Here is a 13,553-nt window from a genome sequence, read left to right on the forward strand (position 1 = left end):
TCAGTCTCTCTAGGAGTAAGGCTACTTAAGCACTTGAAACAACCTATGGAAATGGTCTCTTTAAACATCGGTCCATCTCCAAAAGATTTCAGAGGTAGGTTGAAGAAACATCTATTGTGAATGGTTTCAATCCTGCCAAGAGAAGGAACATGAACGACCTTTTCTGTTCCCTTCTAGTCCTACATTCCATGACGGATGCAGGAGGAAAGACTCCACAGGATACCCGTCCCTAAAATCAGTATTTCTCAAGGGAACTTATGCTGGCTGCCCAGAGACTTGTGAAGATGCAAGTTGGCTGCAGTGAGCTGGACAAGGACTCATCAAGCGTGTAAGAGAAGAGCTGCAAAGCCAGTCAGTAGCAAAGGGACAGCTAGTTGAAGTCAGTGAGATGACTCATACTGGGTAAAGTTGGGTGTATGCATAAACATACTGAAAGAGAGTTACACTGGAGACCTAAGAAACACAGGAACCAACTTTTTATTCCTTGTCTTTAAATACCGCTCCTGAGACAGTATTTGGAAGTTTTTATATGCAAAAAGCAAAAGACCAAATTCATGTGTGTTAATGCTATCCGAAATATACTTTTTTCCTGTGATTAGTTTTCCTTAAGATGAAAAGAAATCTTTGTTTGAAATCAGGACCAAGAGGTCAAACATGTAAAACTCTTCACAGTAAAGGAAGAATAAGAACAGCTCATTTGGAAAGAAATGAAATTTTTTGACTTAGAACTTTCACATCCAACTCCCAGAGGTCATAAGTTCTTAAGGAGGCCAAAATGTAGCAATATCTATAGTGTTTCACAACTCTAATTGCCTTTGTAAACTGAACTTTAATGAAGAGCTCCTCTTTGTTTAAAAAAAAAAAAAAAAAAAAAAGAGCAAATGGGAAAACCCCAACATCTTGCCAAATTTTCAGGCGTATGGTCCTGCAAGGATAAGCCATGAATCTGTGTATGGACTGTTATTATTTCAGTTGCCCAAGATGTCTGCTAGGACAGAACAGTTTTCCAGAGAAATCAGTATTTTCAGTGTACTAGTTTCACCAGTTCCTATCTCAAATATTCAAACAGATTAGTCATCCTTATTTCTAGTAGCCCAAATAACGAATTAACTCTCACATACTTCCCCAGCTCCACCAGTTCCCAATCTTATCAAGTTTGCCATAGCTGACCCATCTTGTTTAGCCACTCCCAAATTTTTTTTGTTCACCTTGCCTTGGTTTCCCGTTGACCTAAAGTGGAAGTTATAGTTTCTCTCCCCTCTCCAGGTTCAGCCTTTCAAATGCCTCCCTCTAATCTGGCTTTTCCTCTTCTCCACTGCAACCCTGCAATCTCCTCTTCCCATCTACCTACATGTTAGGAAGGCAGACGAAAGTAAACACCGAATGGACAAACATTCCATGAGAGCACAGACCTTTGGGAGCAGGAACTAATGTGCATTCTTTTGACCATTTTACACGTTTTGGTTGATGGTTTTTTGACTGAGGAAAAAAAAGGCAACCAACAAAATCACTCTTCCCCCCCAAATGCTCCGAAAAAAACCCCAAATTCAAACAATTCCCCTTACACAATCTTGACGGAAATAGGTACATAATTACAGTTTTGCCAAACTAAGCTACTGAAATCTGTCTCTGAAAAAATCACAAACATGTTACCTTAGTAGGAAGGGCTACCAAATACCCACCACCACTCCCCCAAAAAGTCTTTCATCAGAACTGAACAGCAAATACGTTCATAGATGAGGCCAGAGGGACCACCGTAATCATATAGCCTAACCTCCGGTATAAATATAGGCCATATTTCTTGAATTAATTTGTTTGAACTAGAGCAAGTTTAAAGCTGTATTTTAACCAAGACATAACAGACAAAATGATTAATCTTACAAAACAATTAGATTCTGGATCATATATCCCTTGGTTTAAAAGCATTATGCAATATTTTAGTCATAAACTTCCTATTAAAAAAAAAAATCTAACTCATATATCTAAAAATGTCATATAATACTTAGATACTGTAAGAATTAGAAACGAAGGGTGCTCCATGCAGTGTAATATGGTTTAAACATCAGCAGCATAATTTGTAATACACACAACATTACTGGGAAAATTTATCAGGAAAAATTAATCATGCTTATTGCTGTAAAATATTCCCTTACTTATCAACAGAAAAATATTTTCAAGTTTGAAAAGAGAGCACTAGATCCTACTGTCCAGATAAGCCCATATTTCAAATCCTCTGTCCTGGGAGGCTGTTTTTAAGTTATAGTAAGCCTCTTCCAGGCCCAAATGAATGGCATCGCACTCAAAGGTCAGACAAACGCTTCTCCTTTCACTGAGCTGGTGCTGGATTTACACCAACATTCCCCAAGTTCCACTGGTATCTTCTTTTTCCAAGAGCTCCAGCCAGGTGTTGCACAGGAAAGAAATACGCAGTCCAGTCTTCAGTATGCACTATGTCCATCCTCCCTCAGACCTCAGAATTTTTTGGTTTTTTTCAGAAATCTGTATTCGGCTGCCTATCTGGACCTCAGCGAACTCTCATAGAGAAAGGTTCAACCACAAGTTTGGCTTCTACTCAACAAGGAAGTGGGGTTTCTATTTATACTCTTCCCTCTTCCAGCACTTTGTTATCCTCAAGCTGTGTAGTCTCTTGATCGACAGAAAACATTTAAAAGCCTGTCCCACCCTCAGTTTAAAAAATTAAAACCAATTTTAAGTGTATTTTAGAGTCTTCTATAACTTAGATTGCCATTTGTCCTGGTCTGTGCAAGAGCCCTGTGAGACAGTGAAGCATATGCAACACAGCAAGTAGTAACCAGTTATCAAATACATGGATTTTAAAATCTCACCTTCAGCTTCAAAAGGAAGACAGGTATTTTGCATTATATTGCAAAATAGCTGTTAGTTGCTTAACTCCTTGTTGCCTGTCATTATCTTCTTTATCCTGCATAGAAATGGCAAGAACGAAGTGTATTCAGGCTTCTACTTGGAAGCAAAAAGACAAAAAGTTTTAAGAGAGGAAACCCAACGCAGTAGGATCTGAAAACAGGAAAGGCTGAATCTGTGGAAGCATCAAGGTTTTACTGCAGTTTCTTGCCTCTCTTTCTTACTTGTAAATTTTCCTCTCTCTCCCTGAGACAAGGAAGAAAACCAGGCTAGATACGCCAATTTTAAGTCACCCTGCTCCAGAATTAACTAACAGAACTTCAGGCTTCAGTCCATCGATAGTGGCAACGCTTTCAGCCTAGGGAGGTATTCAAGAAGTACTGTAATTCCCCCTCCCCTCTGAACGTCTGAGTCTCAGGAGTCCCTACAATCGCACTTGCATGTAAAGGGGTTTGATAGTATCACTTTTCTGAGTCCTGCTCTTCCCAGCCTTATTTAAATAGCCTCCGGCTCCTTCAGCAGGGATGAAATGTGTTTCTGCTCAGTCTCTCCCCAGCCCTGCTTGTTTCTCCAGCACCCACTGCCACAGCTTCCATTTACTTCCAGCACCACTGCAAGCTTATTAGTAAAAAGTTCTTTTCCTTTCTTTGTGCGTACAGCAGACAGGCAATCAGCAATGGATGTCAAGTGGTGGCTGCTGTTCTCCTCACTGACACTTGTATCCTTGAGCCTCATCTCATTCACCCTGGTTTCTTTCAAGAAGAGTCCATCGTTACATTTAGTACCACAGAAGAGTGCTGAGTTGCCAATCCAGAAGATCAGTCAAATATGTTTACCAGCCAATTCCTACCCAATGAGTGACCCGGGGACTCCAGTGGGGTGGTACCAGGGAACACTGATGGCAGTACCCAGAACACAAAATTGTGCTGGCTTTATGGAATCAAGACAATTAACAGAAGACAAAGGGAAGAACTTTAGAAATCTTTGCTAATGAGCATAGAATCACAACATGGTTTGGTTTGGAAAGGATCTTTAATCTAGTCCAACCCCCCTGAACGGATATTACACAACTATAGCAAAATATAATAAGCTGTAAGTAATTTGACAGTTCCCGTTGGTGATTAACAGACCACTCAATGATCCATCTGAATGAAATAAGGTACTGGCCAGTTGCTGTCCTGTTCAATGGGAGAGATGGCGCATTGACGGATAGCTGGTTCTTCTCTTTGCTTAGAAGTGGGACTACCATTCTATCTGGCATTAATGTTATAAAACCTACACATTAATCCTCATTAGTGTCCATGTGCACTTGGCCAAGACATAATAGCCTTATAACAATACATATAGTTGGCAAAACAATGAAATCATCCTAGTTTCAGGTCACCTCATCCTGGTTTCATATTAAAGCTTTTCGTATCAACAGCAGTTTCATTTCAACACGCTAATAATACCCTCTAAAAATCCAATATATCAGCAAAAAGATTCTCCACAGCTGCAAGTTTCAGCAAAACAAGAGTTTAAGAGTTTATGCTGCATAAGGGTGAATGAGAAGGAAGTCGTGTAAACTCGTGTAAGCCCATGCTAAGGCAGAGGTCTGTGTTAACCTAAGCAGGCACATGGTAAGTCTTTAGCAGGCTTATATTGAGTTTCCAGTGTTTTCATAGCTGGGTATTAAGGGGTCCTACAAAAAAATCTTTGATCAGGAGTAGAACTTACCAGTATCTTCTCTAATTATCCTGACAAATCATTAGAAAAATCTATATAAACCCTGCAGAGTGAGGACTCTGAAAGACTGATTTCTTCAAACTTGTAAAAGGGAGGGGGGAACTCCCCCCCGTAACAAGGTAAACATTATCCCGACTGGTTTTGCATTTACAGACATGAAGCAAGAAGGTTCAGTCCTTTCCCAATTAAGGGGGACAGCAAATCCAACTACAGCACATGCCACTGAAGATTATGGGAGTGGCACTCCAAATTGCCACCCATTGTTTTGGTATCCCAACCTTCTGCAGGTGATCTTAATGCAGAATCTCCATTTTCCTAAACAATTCTGTCAGGGTCTTCTCAACCTGCAGCCCACTATCAAGATAGCAGCAAAAGCACAGATTAAAAACTCCCCTACAGAAATCTTTTTTTCCCCCACAAATGAGAACTTTTAGGAAGATGACAACAGAAAAACAATATGAGAGGATTAGAGGCTCCTGTAGAGTTCCAGTATCCCTTTTCTACATACTTTTAAGTTTCCAAAAAGCTTTTTATTTCTGTGCTTTTTCGTATTTCCAACTTCTTAAAAGTTTGACTTCTTTCAAAGCTTTCCTGGATCCTAAAACAAAAGACCCTTAGAGTTTAAATCCAATTCCATCTCCAACCACTTCACTGAGGCTAAATCATTCCAACTCCCCTGACACCCATTTATATGGCTTGCTTTTAAGAGGTGCCCAACTCCTTATGAAAGCTGCTGATGATCAAAAGCCAAAGTTTCACAGGAAAATTTTGGTTGGAAGAAATCCCTGGAGGTCACACTAGTCCAACCTCCAGATCAGCACAGGGCTAACTTCAAAGTGGAAACTATGTTCCTCGGGTGCTTGTCCAGCTGAATTTTGAGTCTTCAAAGATGGAGATTCCACAGCCCCTCTCATCTCTCATTTATATCTATCCCTCTACTATTTGTTACCTCAAGGTCCACAGTCACAGTCAAAGAAAGCTGTAGAATTCTCTCATCCATGAGCCAGGAACCCCTATGACGAAATGTTATTTTACTTTGGTTTTAACTTATGATGCTTTCATGTCAGGCATAAAGAAATGCTGAGGATCAATCTCATTCTCTTTTACTGATGTGATGCATCCATGCAAGTACTTTCTCCTCAATTATATGCGCATACCAGCCTTTCTAAGTAGCTCACAAAAACACTGAATCCCCTCACCACAGCCTATCTTTCAGTAGATCTCACTTTTCCGTTTTGTTATTTGGAAATACCATTCTAGAGTTCATTACCCTAGATGCTGCCGCACCTTTCTTATCTAGTTTTGCTGTCAGAATGAGCAGGTGATATGACTTACCAGACACTCAATACATCCTTAGTACTGAAGCAACCAACATAGTACAGATCCAAGTAAGGGCTTATGACACATTCAATCATTTTACAAGAAAGAAGTTGAAAGCAAAAGCTACCCAAGAGAAGTGTACATCCTCTAAATCTTCTGACCAAACAATTGTGCTTACCTGGGCATGTGTGCCCATGCCTCAGGGAGAACCTCAAAACTATTCACTCCTCTTCCTTTGTTTAACTGATACTGCTCTGCGGATAAGCCCCCAGCATATCTATTACATGTTAGCATTTACCATTAACATTGTCCTAAAAAAAAAATAATCTGCAAAACTGCCTGGAAGGCATAGATTAGATGCCATAGGCCAGTCTCTACATGCATTAAGATGCAGTTCTTGACATTCCTAGAGAACTTTTAAATCTTCCCGTCATTCACTTTATTTCTCAATTAAGCCCCTCCCCTTTGTATCAAAACAAATGCAACCTTCCAAGCCCAAATGAATCATACTTTTCTGAGGAAGTAAAGCATTTCATCTACTTTTTTGAAAAAGAAAAGTTTTATAAAATGATTACTTCTTTTTTTTTTTAAGATTTATCATTTACATAATCACTGAGTGTTAGCTTATTGTCATGGTCATCTAGAGCAGCTCAATCATCCCACAGAATAAGTATATTGTTTTCAGGTTAAGAATAAAACAAGAAGTCCCTTAAATTTTTAGACATTTGGAGAAGTTTAGTGTTAATTTATATAATCTCTTTCCTTTCCACTTCACCCTCAAATCTGCTTCCTGGGTAACGAAAGATGTCTACACTTAGAATAATCCAACTTCGACATATGGATGGATTGGTACACAGCAAGTGCAAAAGAAGCTGCAGTTTGAAAGCTAGATTTTCTTCCATGGTTACAGTCTCACCGTAGATCCTTTTTGCTTTTCCAAAGGATAAAGACAATATTATTTGCCTCTATTTGCTCTGTTTCTCTGTTTCTCTTGCCTAACTTTGTCTTCTTTACCTTTGATGAGAATACGACAGTCATGATCTTCACAATCCTTCCTGCATTTTCTTATTCTGCTTGGAAGGATGATAAAAAATTTAATCTCAAAACAATAAAAGTCTTTACCTCTTCCATTCCTGACAAGCGGTAAAAAGCTTTGGGGAAACATTAGTAACAACATCAAACTCAGTTGAAGACAATAGTACAGCTCACACAGAGTACTGCTGGCAAGCAACCTCCCCTTAAACACATTTTAGCAGTTATTAATTTTCTTGTCACTAGTTAAACCAATCTATAAAACTTATCTCAGATTACAGGATCAGGTGTTGTTCAAAAGGTAAATATTTCTTATAACACTGAACTTTCACTATGAAATTAAGATTATTTCACTATCCTCATTTAACTATGGGATTAGGACTCTCCTCCTCCCGTTTTATTAATGATGTGGTTCCAAAGGCAATCCTGTCCAGAATGAAAACAGCACATTGAAGCCCACTTTGACGAGGACAGAGATTTTCCTAGTACTTAAAAAGATGCAGTGTGGTCTGCCTGCTCAACCTCTTGGTTACACTGTGTAACTTGCATGCCAGTAGGTCCAGCATGCATTAAAATTATTTGCCTGTCAAAAACTGAGGTGCTGCTAGCCTAATATTTGCATATGAAGCTTGCTACATAAATGCAAATCAAACAAATAATGCAAATTTAAGATGGTTTCCTAAGGAATTAGATTTACATGACCAATCTTCTGTCCCTGATAACGCAGGAAAACATTGCCAAATGTGGTTGAAACTGGCACAGATATAGAAGACTCAAAGATGTTTACAGAATATAATCATCTGTAGCTGGGTAGTAAAAAGAGACCACGAGTAATGACCCTGCTGAAGGAAAAAACCATTGCTCTCTGTTCTTCTTGGCCAGCTAGCAGGTCAACTGGCAAATATTGCTGTGGTTGGCCACTGGGAATGAAGGCAAAGGAGGCCACTATAATAATGTAGGGAAATAGCCAGGGCTATTGTGGCAGGATAGAAGAACTAGGAGATCCTCAAGAAGGTCCTTGAGAAACTGGACTTCGTCTTTTCTCCTATTCCAGGGAATGCTGTGTTTTATTCTATCTTGATAACATTTTAGGCATATTTAAACAAGAAAAAAGTTTTATGTAATGAAAAAATAGGGAAAATCCCTCTGAAAAATGTGTAAATCAAGCATTCAGTCTACTCATATTAGGGCCACTTACATCTCTGTGCCACTAGCTGCTGTGGGATGCACTGCAATGGGCATCATATACAACCTCATCCCAGTAACTAGGCTTCATGCGTGAGCAGCTGCCTACGACGCTCATGTTAGTTATTAAAAATGTTTTTTCTCACATCTAGAAACTCTGAAAGTACCAGAAAGATGAGTTAATACTTTGTGGGAGAAGAATTAATGCATAGGACAGAACACTCATTTAAGGTAACTTTTATGTGACGTAATTATAAGAGATCTTCTCCAAAGTAATAATCATTTCATAGTTAAAGTGCTACCATACTCTCAGAGGCATGGAAGCCCCCACTCAATTCTGAAACAAAGTTAAGCAGAATTAATTTAAAACCCAAACACCACACACAGTTATATAGACACACTCATACACAGCTTACATGTGTCTGTGTGACATACAGGCACCGATATATCTAATGCAGAGAGTTAAATCACAGTATCTAAGCTTACAAACATCGTGGCTCAAAAAGCTTCCCTCCCCGCATTTTTCTGAAGGTTATTTTCTAGACCACAGCCTGGCAATCTTATGTCACCGTGACAATGTAGACAATGTCAATTCTGAGGAGAGAACCTTATGTTACATCCAATGCTGCTTTTGCATTTGTGACACATGCTCGCAGAGTATTTCTGAATACAGCATATTTTGTTTTCCTCTAAACAGAAGTATAAATTCTCTGTTTGGATTTTGTGTAGTAACAAGTACAAGTTTATAAACATACCTAAAATTGTTACACAAATGTTCTGAATATCAAAGAAAGAAAAACCTACATCCAAAAGCAATCTCAACAAATAATTCAATAAACCAAATGAAATATCCCTGCCTCCAAAACTCCTTGAAATATTACTTTTGGTTTACACTGTTAATTCTACTGTATTACGACCGTCTTCTGATCTACCTCAGTCTTAGCAAGGGGATCTAAAACTAAAAAACAACCAAACAAAACAGTTTAAGAAGTAGGTAGTCTCCTCACAAAATAAAACATACATCCATCTAATCTGTCCTCAAAAATGGCAAAAATCAGCACAGTAGCTTATCTTTGGATCAGACCTCTCTCATGAATAACCAGTTCCACACAGATGATTAAAGAACTACATAATTTTATTTATTTATTTATTAATTAGAGCACATAGGTCAATAATGTGGATTAACAAGGATTAAAGTGTTATTTTCCGATTACCTTTGTGCTTTAAGCTGGTTTAGTAGTTCTAGGAACTTTATTTTAAAGCCAGCTTTGTAGAAGAAACTACACTATAGAACTTCTTGTTTACTTTTGACTTGTGTGTAAACAACATGGAAACGTTCCCTTCAACATATTACTGTTAAATTGTTTGATTTTAAAGGCAAAGAGATAAATGGCATTAAATATTCACAGATTTTTAGTGTTTCTGGCATTTGTACATTAAAGCTTTTCTAACTGTTGTTTGAACCTTCAATTGCATTTTCATATTACACAAACCTGGTAGTGGAGATGTGTTAGGAAAAAAATTGAAGTATCATCACAAAAAAGCACTAGCAGAATTCTTTAAAAGTATCCAAAGTGGAGGGCAGGAGTTATTTTGGGGGGGAAAAGAGACGAATGAGAATTTCTGAATAGAGGTATTTAGTTTACAAAGGCTAAAAGAGCATCACCATGTTAAAATATCTATTTATAAAGATATGAGGGCAACGGATGTAAAAGTCCAGTTGATATGTTTTTGGCTGCACCTTTTAATGAAATGTCCAAATATTTGCGTGTGCATCAAAAAGTGACATTAACACTGCTCACAAAGCAACCAGAAAAAAAATAAAATTGTGCAGTACTTGAATAATTAGGTAAAAAACCTAAAACCCGCCAGGACCATATTCTTACCATACATGGAAAAAATGAAGAAAGGTTACAGCCGGCTGTAACTTTTATCCTCAGCTGTTAATGGTGTGGAACTGTCTGTGGGCTACAATCATTTATGCCTACATTGTACATCAGTCCCTTCCCTAAACACTGCACAGAAATGGCAGTTTCCAGCTGAAACCAAAACATTTAAATTTGTCAAAAAAACCCCAACAACAAAACACCCACATAGGATCACACCAGCTTCAAGAGCACAAAGGCAGACAAGCAGTTTTCAAAAAAAGAACATTTCTTGTTTCCTGAGATGGCAACCACCCGCTTCCCCAGGGGCCGTGGGGAGCCAGCGGGCTGAGCTGCTGTGGGTTTCAAACTCTGCGGCCAGGGTTTCAAGGGAACTCCAGGCCTATGGGCGCTCATGATCCATGGTGAAGTGTCAGCTGTGTTAACAGGGGCTACCAGATCTTCCAAGAAAAACTTCCTGATGTTCAAAGGTGAAGGACCGCTCTCTGTCTCAGGCTTTCAAGCTTGCAACGTTCAGCAGACCAGAAGTAGAAAGGTTTCTGAATTCCCCAGAATACAACGGGCAGATTGTCCCAGAGGCTGCAGTACAAATTTTTGCAGGTTCTGTGGCTCCTTACCAACTTGCTCAACGTGAAGTTCCCAGACAGGTCCGCCCTGCACATGTAATTTTTCTGCAGTGCTTTTTCATGCAATAACACGATTAGAATAGAATAAGTATCTGTTTCAAAACACAACACACCAAAAACAGACAAGGCCACCCTACAAAAACAAACCACGCACATCTGGTAACTCCCTTCTGGCTACTATTTGAAGAACCGTCAGTCAACTTGTAGTGTGAACACTATTACCTAAGGGTGAGTTTTCACAACATGGCTGAGTCAGGCTAACAGCATGGTGCTGCCAAAAGGAACAGTCCTGCCTCTCCTCCTAGCCCTGGTGCTCCTGCTCTTTCCTTTGTCGTGGTTTCCAGAGTCTCCTGAGGTTTTGCCAAGCCACCTGAGCTCACTGAACTGCTTAAAAAAGATAAATACATATTCCATTTCTTGCTGTGTTAGTTTTCTGGCAGTTGAGTGAGCTAAATCACAGACGTCAAATGAGCCCCAGAGCTGGCACAAGGATGGTGGAAAATAATTCTGCTTCCAGATGCAAGAAGCAGGATGATCCATTCTTGAGATAGTTAAGTGGCTCAGTTGTCCTGTGGAAATATACCCTACCACAGCAACAGTCTTGCCTTCCATTGTGGAAAAAAAAAGGCGGTATTTCAGACCTAAAGGTAGACTCCACTCTAGACATTATAGAAATCAAAATGGGACGTTTCAAAAGTGTGCTAACACTCACATATCAAAACCATTACGAACTTCTTAAACATACCCCAAAACCAAAACAATTTATTATATTAGGAAATGCTCCTTTTTGTTATTATCAGTAGGGTGCAGGAAACTAGAGATTAATACCTGGTTTTAGTTTTCTTCCTTTTCTTCCTAAGGGGTCAACAGTGCAACAACCAGCTTTCTGTCTTCTGCTTGCTCCTCACGAGAAACTTGTTTTCACTTTTACTTTGGCAGCCCTAGAGAATCAGACAAGTGAACACCCACTACACAAAGCTGAACTGCTGTGTCCAAGGAGCCATCTCTGGAAGCAAACAGCATTAGTCTGGATAAACTGGCTTTAATAACTACCATGGCAAAATAATTTTATGAAAACTCTGAAATTTTACTTGATCAACGCCAAGAATCCAGCCAAGTATTTAATTTCTTGTGGGTATAGCAGTAAAAAAGTAGGTAAGGTCACACAATTTTTATAAATTCTGTTTAAGATGCACTTAGATGAACCCTGAACATGAGGGATTTTGCGAAGACAAGACCTGAAACAATCATATTGATATTCTTTCCCATTTCTAGCCACATTCCTTACAACCTCCATTTTCAACTCAGTACTTGGAGAAAAGCACAGACCAACAATGTCACCCTGCTGTCTCCCTATAAAACAAGCCAACGAACCAACCCATCCCATGCACAAAGGGCAGTGTTACCAGATACCTATTCAACTGGTTGAAAACTGGCAGATGAAATTCTAGGTCACAAAGACCTGAACTCCTGTATCTGATAGGCAGCTACTACGGTAGATTAATGATTTTCACAAAACAAGAGAGAATTCAGTTTCCATGATGCAGTTACTGCTTTACGTGTGCTCTACTCGGAAATGTGTCCTATATTCAGAACCTGAATTCCTCAGGATCTGCCCACAATCATTATGCAGCCTGATGTGCAGAAAAACTAGAAGGAAAAAAAAATCCAGGGCCATGAACGCAAAATTACACCACTTTCTTCCCCAAAGACACTGCCTCTGTCTGGAAGAAAACTGATTTTGTATCTCCTTTGAGAAGAGGCGAGGATCACAGGCTTCATGCTTCGAGGTTTATGCACACAAGCACTGCAGTGGGACAGATACCGTACATGGCTGCCATCGGACCAACTCAATGCTGCCAAAATGGGTGGATCCGTCTCTCCTCTCTGCTCTGAGCTGTTTGCTCCTGCCATTCCCCTCATCTGTTCTGAGGCTAGCCTGGCTCCTCAGGGTGTTAGCTCAGCTCTCTAATGCAGAACTGTTTCAGCTGGCCGAATTTGCTCTTACCTTGGTAAGGAGACCTGGCTCCCCCTCAGGTATCTAAATAGTACTGAGTGATGAGACACTAAGAGGCAATTGAGCAGCTTGCCAATGCCCAAGGTTGTGTTTCCATTCACATCTCCCATTTCTGTCTTCCCTCTTACCTTACCTGGCTCCATCACTCAACCCCTTCGAACCAACTCACCTTACCAGAACAGCACAACACGAATCCAAAGAAAGTTCACAAAATTGCAGAAAATTAAATGGAAAGAGTGTAGAGTCTGAAGTGGGATGAAAGAACTGGCCCTCCCTCAGGGGGCCAAAGGATCGGCCCAGCTGCATGCAGAGCTAGCCTAAGATGGGGTGACTTTCTCAACAGAGCAACTATTTCTGCATGCAGTATGATCAATCATCCTTAATCACCTGAATGACGGTGATGTTGCATGAGACCACACGAGCTCACTGCCATTAAGGAGGGGAATTCCTCTTCCTCTCACTCGAAGGCCCAGCCCTTGCGCTGACTCTGACAAACATCAGACTTTGCGCTTATTAACCCATCTTTTTCTGGGAATTCAGCTGATTCACAAAGTCCAGCAAACACTGGGGATGGGGCAAAGTAAGATTCACTGAAGCGGAGGAAAGTAGCACCTTTGCTTTTGGGTGGCAGCAATCTGATAAAATCAAATTATCCTCTCTCCCAAAACCACTACTGGCCAAACACCTCTTAGATGAGTAAGACCAGACATGGGAGAAGTCAGCATACAGGATTTTGCCTTTGAGATATTCCACACCACTTAACTTTAAAGCTTTTGTGGTTAGAAAAAAACTGCTTTGCTTTACTGTCCTGCCCCAAAGGGATTAATTAGGAATGAAGGCCTCAAAACCAACCAGTCTCAAACTTTCTAAGCAACATGG

General features: G+C 39.9%; 1 protein-coding gene across 4 annotated transcripts in view; it reads right to left on the minus strand.

Moving 5' to 3' along the window:
- The window catches only part of UMAD1 (UBAP1-MVB12-associated (UMA) domain containing 1), an 81,722-nt gene that overhangs the window by 19,817 nt on the left and 48,352 nt on the right, over nucleotides 1–13,553 (minus strand). Inside the window, exon 2 of one of the 4 annotated variants that reach the window (XM_054189375.1) lies at nucleotides 2,847–2,941. The exons of the other annotated variants lie outside the window; for them this stretch is intronic. Coding sequence (XP_054045350.1) covers nucleotides 2,847–2,880 — 34 coding nt within the window. The 5' untranslated portion in view covers nucleotides 2,881–2,941. The remainder of the gene's footprint in view (nucleotides 1–2,846; nucleotides 2,942–13,553) is intronic. 4 annotated transcript variants of the gene reach the window in all.

This window comes from Rissa tridactyla, chromosome 2 (genome assembly GCF_028500815.1).
Source record: "Rissa tridactyla isolate bRisTri1 chromosome 2, bRisTri1.patW.cur.20221130, whole genome shotgun sequence".
Lineage (NCBI taxonomy): Eukaryota > Metazoa > Chordata > Aves > Charadriiformes > Laridae > Rissa > Rissa tridactyla.